This window comes from Micromys minutus, assembly GCF_963924665.1.
Source record: "Micromys minutus genome assembly, chromosome: 21".
Lineage (NCBI taxonomy): Eukaryota > Metazoa > Chordata > Mammalia > Rodentia > Muridae > Micromys > Micromys minutus.
The window spans coordinates 3,714,558-3,728,579 of record NC_137956.1 but is presented as its reverse complement, the minus strand read 5'-3'; the positions used below and the strand labels follow the sequence as shown (position 1 = coordinate 3,728,579).

Sequence of the window (14,022 nt, the reverse complement as noted above, 5' to 3'; positions counted from 1 at the left end):
GTCTTTCCCTCTCCACATTCCCTAGCTGGGTCCGTCCAGTTCGGTGCACAAAGTTGCTGGCACCCGAATCCTCTCTTCCCCACCCCTTATATCTGTGACTCAGCCTGAGTGGCCTCGCCGGTGTCTCTGCACCTACACTGCCCTTCTCCATCACCTCCCCCTTTCTCAGATCCGACCAGTCGTCCGGGTCGTGGGGACCCTGAGCAAGAAGATGCCTCGGCCGGGCCGCAACACGTACAGCGACCAGAAGCCGCCCTACTCCTACATCTCGCTGACCGCCATGGCCATCCAGAGCTCTCCGGAGAAGATGCTGCCGCTCAGCGAGATCTACAAGTTCATCATGGACCGCTTCCCCTACTACCGGGAGAACACGCAGCGCTGGCAGAACAGCCTGCGCCACAACCTCTCCTTCAACGATTGCTTCATCAAGATCCCGCGGCGGCCGGACCAGCCGGGCAAGGGCAGCTTCTGGGCGCTGCATCCCAGCTGCGGGGACATGTTCGAGAACGGGAGCTTCCTGCGGCGCCGCAAGCGCTTCAAGGTGCTCAAGTCGGACCACCTGGCGCCCAGCAAGCCGGCGGACGCCGCGCAGTACCTCCAGCAGCAGGCTAAGCTGCGGCTCAGCGCGCTGGCCGCCTCGGGCACGCATCTGCCGCAGATGCCGGCCGCTGCGTACAACCTGGGCGGCGTGGCGCAGCCCTCCGGCTTCAAGCATCCCTTTGCCATCGAGAACATCATCGCCAGGGAGTACAAGATGCCCGGGGGACTGGCCTTCTCCGCCATGCAGCCGGTTCCAGCTGCCTACCCGCTCCCTAACCAGTTAACGACCATGGGCAGCTCTCTGGGCACCGGCTGGCCACATGTGTACGGTTCCGCAGGTATGATCGACTCAGCCACCCCCATCTCCATGGCTAGTGGCGACTACAGCGCCTATGGAGTGCCGCTGAAGCCGCTGTGCCATGCCGCGGGCCAGACGCTGCCTGCCATCCCAGTGCCCATCAAGCCCACTCCGGCCGCAGTGCCCGCACTGCCAGCGCTGCCCGCACCCATCCCTACCCTGCTCTCGAACTCGCCGCCTTCGCTCAGCCCCACCTCCTCGCAGACAGCCACTAGCCAAAGCAGCCCCGCCACCCCTAGCGAGACACTCACCAGCCCGGCCTCTGCCTTGCACTCGGTGGCCGTGCACTGACCCACAGAAGCTGGGGCTCCGTCTTGGTCTCATCCACACCACCCCTCTCAACACTTCCCAGGCTCCGGGTCCAGCCCTCGGCGACCTGAAACCACCACCCCGATTTGCCCATTCTACCTTCTTCCGTCCTCGCTCTTTGGAGAACTTTTGGTTTTGGACCCAGAAGACAAACCACAAACTTGCCAGAAGGCGTGTGAAAGTTGTCTTCATCCCTCTAGGGCAGCAGAGAAAACAGGGGCTAACCCAAGCCAACCGGCCCCTCCACGGTTCCCCGAAACGCACTCCCAACCAACAGGCAGAACACCCTGACTCCCTCCTGCACGGAGAAAACAGAAACAAAACAAAACAAGATACGCATCTTCTGAGCTCGGATAGGCAGAGCTCTGGACTCTGCACAATGTCAAGACCAGAGGTACCGCCGGGGAACAGAAGCACACCGAGGCTGCAGCCGCACCACGAGGGCCGGATCTTCTTACATCCTGAAAATCCGGCCACAGGACCAACTAATCCTCCAAAGGGATCGCCTCCGCCCATCAGGCCGGGATGGGCGGGCCGCTACTTCCCGGGGCTGCGGCCCTGCCTCCCGGGCTTCTAAAGATTTGTTTTTCTCCCGCTTCTGGGTTTTGTTTCCGGCCAGAAGCTCCCTTAGCTGTGAGTAAGGAGAGAGGCTGCTAAACTCGGAGAGGATGCTTTTCCTACACACAAGCAAAACACAGCTAAAAGTCACCGTTATTGTTTACAAAGCGCGCCATTTAAAAAAAATGTAAACAGTGAACTTGAGAATCTGCCTGACTGAGGGCGAGGGTCGAGTCCTCTTTACCTGTCGTAATGTGAATGTTTACTCCTCTGGCCAGCTTTGGGGGTGGGAAGGAGGTAGGGGGAATGGGGAAGTTAATTGGGATGTTAACTTTCTTACTATTTAGAGACCTTTTTAGCTATTTATTTTGATGAAAGAGAAAAGAAAGGAAAAGGAGAAAAAGGAAAAAAAAAAAGACTTAAACTAAGCCCAATGGAGAACACACCGGGGGGGCTAGTGGGGGAAGTATGTAGATAAACCGACTGGGAACGGGAAGGGGCATGTCAGCAGAGGTGTCCTCTGGCCAGATCTTTCTGTTAGAAGAACTTTTCCGTGAAGCTAAAGGGCTGCAAAGAGTTGTAAATAGGAATGGTTTACACTGTGTAAAATGCACTTTGGTTTGGTATGTTCCTTTTAGCATTCTAGGTAACTGACAGAAAACCAACAAAGAACAGCCTAATGGTTGTTCCGGTGTGACCTGCTTAATTTAAAAAAGAAACTGTAGTGTTGTCCAAGCTGTGAAAAAAATTTTTTCCCTTTTATTTTTCTTCCTCTCTGCACAGAATTCGCATGACATTTTAAATATTGATGACCTTGTTCCCAGCATGCCTATTTTAAGACAGAGTTTTAAAGGGTGTCTACATTAAATTATGACCTAGTCTAAATAATATTTTCTCATTAAAATATGTAAATTCAAATTTCGCCAAGTTTTTGTGTGTTTTTGAAGACTTGCTACAAGGGACAAAAGATGGTAGTAACAGTCTCTGCCAAAACATGGTTTGGGTGTTTTGCCTTTTTCAAATCATAGTGTGCAAACAGGGCAACCTTCTGTGTGCACTTGCAGGTGTGGGAGGAATTGTTCTAAGGGAACCATGGAAGACATTTGTGCACAGGGGGAGACCAAGTATTTCAGATGCAAACCCCAGGCACAGGTGCAGCGCTGAAGGAAACACACTGCACAGTGAACCCTTCCTGTGTGGTTTTGCCTGTCCTAAGTATGCATTCTATGACTTTGCACTTACACACATAGAAGGCTGGTGTGGAATTTCAGAAGCACTCTCAGAGTGGCTTACACAGTCCTTGTTTTGATGCTTCTGACTTGGAGGAATCCTTTCTTTGCTCTTTAGGTTATTGTAGTTGTTGGTGTTTGCTTTCAGAAATCACCTAAAGGTTCACTGTATAGGTCAAGAAACCTGTTCACTTTGCACCAAGTAGATTTCTTTTCAGCCAGTTTATTTTGGGGGTGTGTGTGGGGGAACAGGATGCATTTCTTTTCAAGCCTGCAAATGCATTTTTTCCAAGTCTTTAAATGGCTGTCTTGCTTTCTTTTGATTTTTGTTTTTGTTTTTGCAATGACTTAAAACCTGACAAGAATTTATGGTTCAAGTCTAAGTGACACTTGGTTGAAGGAGGTCACAATATTTCCAGAGTAATATGTGTATTCAACTGGAGAAGTTACAACACAAAGAGAAACTTAAATGGTAATTAACACTTTAGTGTGTAAATGATTAAACAAGGGGGCCTTGTGAAACACAGAGAAAGCCTCCAACGACACATGGGATCCTCGGTGAAGACTTCATGAGAAGACCCTTAGCACCTGTCACTGCTATGTCATTAGTGAGCTGCCTGGAAAAATATTTAGGATTAATGCAAAACGTAATTAATCCTGTTGTGACTACTCTTTTTAAAAGGAAAGGATCACACACACACACACACACACACACACACACACACACACACACACACACGGAAAATAAATGAATCACTGGGCTGATTAAAATGCATGAAGCTTCTAAAGCCAGTCAGACAGTGGACAACTAAACTCATTCATCAAACCTAATTCACAATTATATCAACAAGATCAGTCGGAGGAAGCCTGGAAAACTTAGCCACTCTTGGTTAGGAAACTTAGTTCTCAATTAGAAATCATTGAAAAGGAAGGGAGGGAGGGAGGGAGGGAGGAAGGAAGGGAAGAAAGAGCTAAATACATTTTCTGTGGTCCGAAGACTACAAATTCAGGAAGTTCTGTAATAATCTGATCTCACCTAATTTAACACTGGAGTCTGAGCATACAGCACATAAAGGGCTCACATGAGCCTCTGACATCTTATAGACTTAGGTAGACTGCTGGCCTCCAATGCCAGTTCTTACAGGTAGGGCACATGGGCACACTAGATCCCACACGTGGAGGCAGGAAGGTACAGACCTTGTGTGTACCATGTGCGAATATAGAGATTTTGAAGTCAGGATCTGAAAACACCGTTTTTAGGTGATGAATTTGCCCTGGTGTATTGAGAAGGAAGAACTTGGCCATGAGGAGTCCTTTCAGGTTGCACATATTTCTTTTTTTCTCAGACAAAGCTGAATGAGGGAAGTGGAGAAGACAACTTTGATGATATTTTGACCTTGACCAGAAGTGTACACACGACTCAAGCAGACACACGCCTTACCTAAGTCCACATTCGCCTTTACCACCCCAACCCCCCGCAACTTGTGTGGATTCAGCTGAAGAGCCTCACAAACAAGGAACTTCATAACCAATGGCTTTGAGGATGTGCCTCTCTGTCCTCGGAGATAGTCACTTGGCTTACATCCAAAGTCAAGACCCCCAGCTTTTCAGGGAACTGGAGGGGACAGCAGCCACCCTGTGGTGTGATGCTGCATGCAAAGTCCTGTCCTAAGATAAGCTATATTGTCTTTTTCTTTGCAAATCCAGGCAGTGTTGCTTTTCTCAGAATTGATTCTCTATTTGGATAGTAGCTATTTTGTTTCTTTGAGGTCCTTCCAGGTCTTGTATTTGACTATATTTTAAACTGCTTTCCTCCTGCTTTCTGCATGTTTACACAAGAGGTGGATTTTCTTCCACTTCCTCAAGATGGAAGCTGCAGAAGTTTCTGGTTCTTCACTGACAGGGGGACTTTGGGAAGTTGAAGATTGGAAGGAACCCTAAGACATAATCCCTAGTGACTTAAATAGTAAACCAGCAACTTTCATTTCTTCTAGTGGTTAATTCCAACTCTGGTCCAGAGCTTTAGGGGGTAAAGTTATAGGATGAGAGCAAGGAAGGGTCCATGCAGGAGCTCTGATATGAGGTAGGTTTAGCATCCCTTTCTCAAACGGAGCTGCAGTGCAGCGCAAGACTGCAAGGCTGAGCCCGGGTGAGAGTTTTACAGATGGGAACTCCTTTTGTCAGGGGTATTCAGCTGAGAGTCAGAATAGAACAGGATCCCTTCTTAAATTCTTAATATAAATGCCAATTAATATCTTTTTCTTCTAAAAGCCAAGTAAGGGCAGAGACACCCAAACAAAAACAAAACCAAAACAGCCCAACCCACCGGCTGTGAAGCCTCAAAGGGAATGCATTTGTTTCGTTTAAACTAACAACAAATTATCTAATTAATATGTTTCAATTACAGTGTGAAAGGGACAGCCCCAGGACCTCCCGCCGTGGGGGCACAATAGCCCCAGAGCCCACTCCAGGAATTTACAATAACTGCACATCTGTCTCTTTATTTTCCACTTTTTGAGTCCAAAACTCCTCTCCAGATCACTTCAAACCAAGGCTCGAATTATGAAATATGTCCCAGTGTTAAAGAGGGATGAAACTTTGCCCATGGATGCTTCATTTGCAAGCCAAAAAAAAAAAAAAAAAAAAAAAAAAAAAAAAAAGCGAAAGCCCATTGAAGAGCATTAAACAAATATATTAGAATTCTGTCACTTTATGCAATTGAGTAGATCAAATGAAGGGTCCCGGCCACTTCATTCACTCTCATTCACTCGAATAGAAAATGCAAAGAATAGCGACCGAGACTGGGCCACCGCTGTAGACTTAGGTCCTTTTACTCAGAGACAAAAAGGCTGAATTTTCACAAATACATTGCTGACTTGGGGACTAGGAAACGGGGCCTGGAACCCCTTTGGAATTTAAATTCATTTTATCTTCCTCTCCCTTTGCAGGATCTGTCTGCACTACAGTGCAGAGGGAGATGCAGCAGGCATCTTGGGGCTGCTGAAAAAAAAAAAAAAAACAAAAAACAAAACTGGGGGAGGGGAAGAGAGTGGGGGAGGGGAAGGGCAATGTGGATTCCCAGGGAACGGAATTCTTGGCTATCAGTTAACACTCTGAGATAGTAAGTTTGGGTTTCGAAAATCTTTGTCTATCTCAATAAACATACCACATCATGGATCTCCAGGCTGGGTTACACAAACATTTTTTTTTTTTCCCAGAAACCAGACCACCAAGTTTTCTTCATTCAATGAATATCTGCTCAAGGCTGAGGCTAGGGCTGAGCTTCTACCTCCACCCCCTTCCTCACCCATCCCCCCTCCCAGCTAGCCACCCAGTTTGCTCACTGTGGTGATTAGGTATACCATGTTGAAACTGGGAGGGATGTTACTCCTTGGTTAGAATTTCCAAGTCAGGATTCATTTTGAGCCTAGCATGGAATGGACTATGTTCAAGGGTTACTGAAATAATCTTGTGGGGAAACTTCCGTTTCGTAGCTGATTCCCAAGGCTGATATTTTTGTTCTGATGAGCTTCACATATTTTAATATATCATATAGGTCTTCCGATGAGTACAAGATCTCCCCTCCCAATGATGGAACTTGAAAAAGAGATAGTAACCCTGGCTTTCTCAGTGTAACAACAAAAGAACAAGCCAATTTTGGTCAAACCTGAATTAGGAAATCTCATCTTGAGGATTTTCTGTTGCATGTTGATTTAAAAAAAAAACATTTATTTTATGTGTATGAATTTGTATCATGTGAGTACCTGGGAGTTAGGGATGGTCGTGAACCACATGTGGGTGCTGAGAATTGAACTCAGGTCCTCTACATCAGCAACAAGCACTCAACACTCTTCAGTTCCTGTTTTCTGATAATGCTTGCAGTTAACGAATCCCCCAGAGTGTACCATGGTAGCTGGGCTAGCTGGTGGAACACAGCACAGAAAGAGACGGCTTTCCACAGTGGCCCCCCCACATTCTTCTCAACACTTCCTGTCTTGGCTGACAAGATTGTACTTACACTGTGCTATTCAATGTGGGCGGGGTTCAAGACTGGTGATAAGATCGTAGGGGGAGGAGGAACAGCTTTGATTAATTGGTACAAAAATGGTGCTGAAGAAATTATTAGTTGTTTTATATCCAGAAGCTATCTAAGCCATTAATACTGATAATACAAACATCAGAAATTGCCATGAAAAATCAGAATTGTCTGAACAAAATCTTCCTTGGGAGGTTTTTTTTTTTTTTTTTTTTTTTTTTTTTTTCTTTTCTACCAGGACATCATCAGGAATATTTGGACAAAGGATTCTTCTTCGGGACAGCCTCCTTCTCTTGGATCTGCAAATAGGTGCTGTGAAACCAGCTGCAAGCTTTGGAGGAACTAAACTCTCCAAGCATTCATTGGAGCAGATTAAGCTGGGGATAAAAAGCATTCTTTATCTGTCGTTTGGAGACACAGCGGTTTTAATGCACACTCTGTAGCCTGTGTATTTCTATTTACTCAGTTAATTTCTTCCCCAGAGTGTACCACAGTAGCTGGGCCGGGTTTTCAGCAAGGATTCTTCCCAAGTTCTTCTCATTTCTCTTTCTTCCTTCCTGACACACAACATGTCCATCTGCTGCACGTGGTATTCTCCAGAGAAATAAAAAAGTTCAAGAAAGGATTATAACTTTGTGCTACTCGGAAAAAGACTGTACATATGAAGTAGTGACCAGAATGCTTTGCATTAATTAAAGCACAAACACACTCACCCAATGCACTCCAGCCAAGAATTTCTCACCACAGAGAAACAAGTCCCCACTAGATCTGTCTGAACAAGAAGGCCAGAGATGCAGATGTCTAGCTTCCTTGCAAATACCAACACATTTTGTTTACACATATGTGATATACTAGAAGGCTGTGGGAGCCAGTAACATGGTCAGTGGCAAGCTTTGACTCTCTGTTACAAGAGGTGCCTGATATGATGCCACCAAAAAAGGAAGCACAGGAAATAAAGCTTTGTCTTGAGGTTCTAAACATGGTTTCAAGTTGAAGAAAAAGGGACCGTGGTACCCAGCACTCCCATGACTGTCTAGAGGTGGAAACAGTCCTTAGTCTTTCGTGTATGTGTGTGTGTGTGTGTGTGTGTGTGTGTGTGTGTGCCATGAACTGGTAGAGAAACAGGAGGGGAGACTGAACGAGGGTAGTATTTTCTGACCCCTAGGATGTTCACTAGTGTATATGAGTGACTGTTGTCACGGTCATCGAAAGCTATTGCTGTTCGGGTGATAGGAAGCTCAATTACTTCTGCACAGTGTGTGTGTGTGTGTGTGTGTGTGTGTGTGTGTGTGTGTGTGTGTGCGAGTGCGTGCTTTTTTGTTGTTTTGTTTTGGGGCTGGTGGATTAAAATACTGACTGAGACTAGGGATAGAATTTTACTGTGGGTGGCTTTGTAAGACAGAAAACAAAGTATGGTCATGCCATGCTGTTAGCTTAGGAGAAGGAGAATGTTCCATTTAAGAATAAAATGCAAGCCATTGAAGTGGCTCAGCGGTAAAGAACTGGCCGTGCAAACCTGAGATCTGAAGTTCAAGGTCTTCTTCCACAGGTAGAAGAGAGCCAGGTTCCACAGGCGTGTTCTGTGACCTCACACAGAGGCTTTGGCACAAGACTGCCCAAACACATCAGATCATAATGAACAAAATAAACAAGGAAATGCATTAGCTTTGACATATACATATAAGCAGCAATTTGACTAATAATATACTAATTGTTCTTTGCTGTGTAGCCAATTATTGGGCAATTCTTAAAACGATAGCCTAATCCTGAGGCTGGGGATGGTGTAGCTCAGTGGTACAGTCTTTCCCTGGTATTGGTCCTGGGTCCAATCTCCAGCACTGCTGTGTCGCAGTGGGAGGGCAGTTGTGAAACAGATCCTGTTTTGTAATAGCAATGACCTGATATTTCATTTCAATGAGAGCTGATGTCTTTTAGGAAGAGATTTACATTGAGTTTTAAATATCTAATGGGGCTTTGTTCTGTTTCACATGGAAATTTAGCTTTTAATGGAAAATGTACCACATTATAGAAATGTGTTTTTTTTCTATATTTTTCTATGCATATTTAAAATAATTCATTTCTACTTTCAGCATCTTCCATGGTCATAATGAGCATAATACATTTTTATTTAGGTTCCCAGCACCCTCATCAGGAGGCTCACAAATGCCTGTAAGACCAGCTCCAGGGAATTTAACTGTTTTTGGTCCTTCCGAGCACACTTGTAAGCCCTCCTCAGCCCCCTTCCCAACATAAATCTTTTTTGAAAAAATTATTGCAAAGAGATGGTGGCACCACATCTATGAAATATCAATGTACAAAGGAAGTATTTCCAGCTACTGACCTCTGCAGTGTGAGACTATGTTCCGTTTTCCGTCTCACAGTCTCACAAATGCATCTGCCCTCCACTGAAAATGTTCCCCCTGGAATGGTGGTACATACCTAGAACCCCAGAACCTGAGGGAAGGAGGCAGGAGAATCAGAGATTCATGATCATCTTCAGCTGCAGAGTGCTCTCAGAGCTAGCTTGGACTATATGTGACCCTGCCTCCAAACAACAATGACAACCCCAAAAATTGAATAAGTATTTATGTAGCAACTAATACATGACAAATAATACCCTAAATTCATTAAAATATAAAATTTCATCTCAACCATAAGTATGTAATAGATACTATTTATGCCCATATTTTTAGTAGGACCTTTGAGGTACAGGGCACCTCTGTCTAAAGTCTTGCCTGATGTGGCGGCTTGATTTTGCTTGGCCCAGGGAGTGGCACTGTTAGGAGGTGAGGCCTTGTTGGAGGAAGTCTGTCACTGTGGGCATGGGTTTTGAGACCCTCCCTAGCTTCCTGAAGACTGTCTGTTCCTGGTTTCCGTTGGATGAAGGCGTAGAACTCTCAGCTCCTCCTGCACCATGCCTGTCTGGATGCTGCCATGCTTCCTGCTTTGATGATAATGGACTGGGCCTCAGAACCTGCAAGCCATCCCTAATTACATGCTGTCCTTTAGAAAAGCTGCCTTAGTCATGGTGCCTCTTCACAGCAGTGGAAACCCTAAGACACCTGAAGTTGGTTTTCCTGGAGAGTTGTCCTAAGACAATGAGAAACGGACTGGAAGCAATTGCTTACATTTTTATTCAGGTTCCAGAGCTGAAGCAAGCTCACTGCCACCTCCTTCTCTCTCTCACTCTTTCTTCCTTTGTCTTGCTGTTGCTGTGGTGGTCATCACTGTCATCCTTGAGGCAGAGGCTCATGTATCTCAGGCTGGCCCCCAAATTACTATGAAGTTGAGACTGGCCTGAACTTTTGATGTTCCTAACCTTTGTTTCCCAAATGTTGGCATTCTAAACCTGGCTTCGGTGTTCACACTTTAATCTCAAACAAATCATATGCTTAAAAAGGAAAGTAGTGAACTACCTTCCCCTTACACACACACACACACACACACACACACACACACACACACTGGGCTGGGGGGGGGGAGCATGAATGACAATCCATTTAGGACTTTGTAGGTTGCAGGTGTCAGTAATTCCAATAAGCCCCTGGGGAGAAGTCTAATTCTTTCTCTTTGAATCACCACTGTGGCTGAGGAGACAGTACTCCATTGGTCACATAATGTTTATGTCCCATTTAGGTGCCACAAAGGCAGGGCCCCTCTGCTAAGCAGGATTCCTCTGGAATTTCCCAAGCTTCAAGCCTGCTTGCGGAGACCTGAGATGTTGTTGATGGAAACAGAGCTGGGGAAAGCAAGAGACTGAGGGAAGGAAAGGAAGGAAGCACTCTCTGAGCTTGCTGGATGTCACCAGCCACTGACAGAGGAGGCCGATCTCAACCACCTTCTCAGAACTTGAAACTGAGATGCATCTGGGCAGTGGTGGCACACCCCTTTGGTCCCAGCACTCAGGAGGCAGAGGCAGGCAGATTTCTGTGAGTTTCGGGCCAACATGGTCTACAGAGCGAGTCCCACGAGAGCCAACGCAATACAGAGAAACCCGGTCTCGTAAAACAACAGCAACAAAAGCTAAAGACAACCACAGCAGCAACAAAAAATGGTTGCATGTTTCTTCAGTTTAAATCCTTAAAAACAAGTTTGTTTGTTTGTCTTTAAAGCATAGGCATGTGGTTGAGTGTGGGTGTATGCATGTGAGTGCAGTTGTCTGTGGAGGGCCAGAAGAGGGCCTAAGATCCCCTGGAGCTGGAGTAGCAGCTGGCTGACTTGGTGCTGGGACCCAAACCTGGAAGGTCCTCTGCAGGAGCAGCCAGCACGTGTTCTTAACCGCGGAGCCATCCCTCCAGCACTTAGTTTTCAGTCCTTTTCCTTTGAAAGGCAGGCATATGCCAAGTAGTGAAATTTGAAATCTCTGCCACTTTCAAATGTAGCGTGAAAGAGACACATAAAAAGTGGCTGAGTGGGCTGGAGAGGTGGCTCAGCGGTTTAAGAGCACTGACTTCTCTTCCAGAGGTTGTGAGTTCAGTTCCCAGCAACCACATCAGTAATGGGATCCAGTGCCCTCTTCTGGTGTGTCTGACAACTACAGTGTTCTCATATACACAAAGTAAATCTTTTTGAAAAAGTGGCTGAGTTTATAGGAGGCATCCACTATGGTGTTTTTCAACTCGTCTTCATAAGCCTCATAGTTTCTCACAGCATTGAGTTAAAACAGAAATTAGCTAATGTTTTTTACATTTGTAAAAACTTGAAAAAAACATAAAAATCAAAAGAAGGGGGTGGGGTGGGGGCTGGGTAGATAGATGGCCCAGTGCAGAAGGACTGGGGTTCAATTCCTGGTACTCACAGAACAGCTCACAACCATTGGCAATTCCACTTCCAGGTGATCTGATGCCCTCTTCTGGCCTTTTGATAAACATGTATATACACAAAAAAATCCATACGTATAACATAAAAGAATACATTTTTAAAAATGGAAAGAATTGTGGAGTATGGGAACTATGAAATATAGGAGTTCATAAATGAAGTTTTTTTTGGAAGTTAGCCGTATCCTCATTTGCACGTCTGCAGATGCTCATTTGCACCCTGTTGCTGCCACAGAATTTAGTTTCAACAGTCATCACATGCTTAGCACAGCCTGAAATAGTCTTGATCTGGATCTTGAAGAAAGAATCTTGCTGGACCACAAGTGTAGTCCAGGTGGTGGTGTCCTTGCCTAGCATGTACCAAACCCTAGGTTCAATACCCAGTCACGGTGGCACATGACTGTAATCTCTGCACTTGGAGGGTCAGAAGTTCAAGGTCATACTTGGCTATACAGTGATTTTGAGGCTAACCTGAGCTACATGAGACCCTGCCTTGAAAACAAGTAAGTTTTACTGTATGGTATATGGTGATTAACTGGTTAAGAGGGTTTGTAATGCAGGTGTATAAGTGGGTGATTGAAAAGCACATTTTCTGTTAGCATATCCCTGAGATGCGAAGCAAGTGCTTCAACCTCTAGTTCTCTTCGCAGCTTGGTGGTGATGGACTACGACTTGGGCCCGTGAACCAGGTCAGCCCCCTTTCCCTTAGGCTGCGTGTTGCCAGGACATTTAACCACAGGAACAGGAAACCGAATTAAGACAGTAGTGCATGCGTGTAATCTTTGCATTTGGGGAGCTGGGGCAGGAGGATCATTGGGACTCTGAGGCCAGCCTGAGCTACACAGTGAGACATACTACATTAGAACAAACAAAAGTTGGTGTGTGTGTGTTGGTGTGTGTGTGTGTGTGTGTGTGTGTGTGTGTGTGTGTGTGTGTTCGCGAGAGCTGTGCCAAGTTATTGGGCTGGATATCCAGCAGATGGGGGTGGACTAATATAATATCCACATGACAATGACAAAGAAGGGGGCTCAACAAAAGGTGCAGGGTCTTAGGAAGTGAGACGTACTCAAGCATACTTTGGCTTAGTTTTAGGCTCCTTGCAAAATGGACCTAAGGATTTCTCCCTTCCTGGGATGTATGTGGTGATGAGCTGTAGGCTTTTGGCCTATGGTTGGTGTGTGACAAATGAGGGCGATCTGTTTACTACCTCTTAAGTTTTTATCATGTGTGTGCACGAGTGTGTAAGTGTGAGCATGTGAGCACAAGCACAGATGTTGGTGGAGGGCAGTGGGATCAGGTCCCTGGAGCCGGAGTTACAGGCAGCTACGGGCTGTCCAGCCCTTATTCTGAGAGTCAAACTCTGACCTCGGCAAGAGCAACATGCTCTTAGCCAGAGATCCATCTTTCTACACCCATTTATTTAGTTTTTAAGACACCACCTGACTCAAATATTAAATAAATTTTTATTTATTTATTTATTTTAAGTATTTGAGGCTGTCCTCAAACTCACCTGCAGCTTGGATGACAGTGGGATTCTGATTCTCTATCTCCAACACACACACACACACACACACACACACACACACAAACACACACACACACACAAATAAATAAATAAATAAAAATAATATTTTCAAGAGAAAGAAAATAATTCATCTAAAGCTACTGAAGGATGAGGCTGGGAAGATGGCTCAGTGGATAAGCATGCTTGCTGTAACAGGATGAGGTTGTTAGCTCAAATGGCCAATACTCATGTAAAAAGTTTCTCATGCTTGCATGTACCTGCAACTGTATTAGCCTAACTCTGAGTTCAGCGAGAGATCCCGTCTCAAGGAAATGATGTGCTGAATAGAGCAGAGAGCTTCACATCCTCTGCTGGCTTCCTCATGCATGTACAACCTGCACACCACACACACACACACACACACACACACACACACACACACACACACACACACACACGGTGGCGTGGGAAACACACTGGGTCTCCCTGCCCCCATCTCAACCTCAGAGGAAATCTCTGTTCTATATCAATTTACAATGGTGCACTTGACATGACTTTATTGGTGTATCTTTCTTATGCATTTGACCAATCAAAATGATAATTTAGACAAACTGGGGATGGCAGAGAGCATTATCCAGCAATATCTCATTACTATGCAAAAAAAATCAGAT

At 45.5% G+C, this 14,022-nt stretch overlaps 1 protein-coding gene across 1 annotated transcript; it reads left to right on the top strand.

Moving 5' to 3' along the window:
* Positions 1-211: 211 nt before the first annotated feature.
* On the top strand, positions 212-1,189 carry FOXB1 (forkhead box B1; the record flags this gene model as incomplete). The annotated part of the gene is made up of 1 exon (XM_080934293.1): positions 212-1,189. One exon carries the CDS (start codon positions 212-214, stop codon positions 1,187-1,189), a length of 978 nt encoding a protein of 325 aa, XP_080790419.1.
* Positions 1,190-14,022: the final 12,833 nt, after the last annotated feature.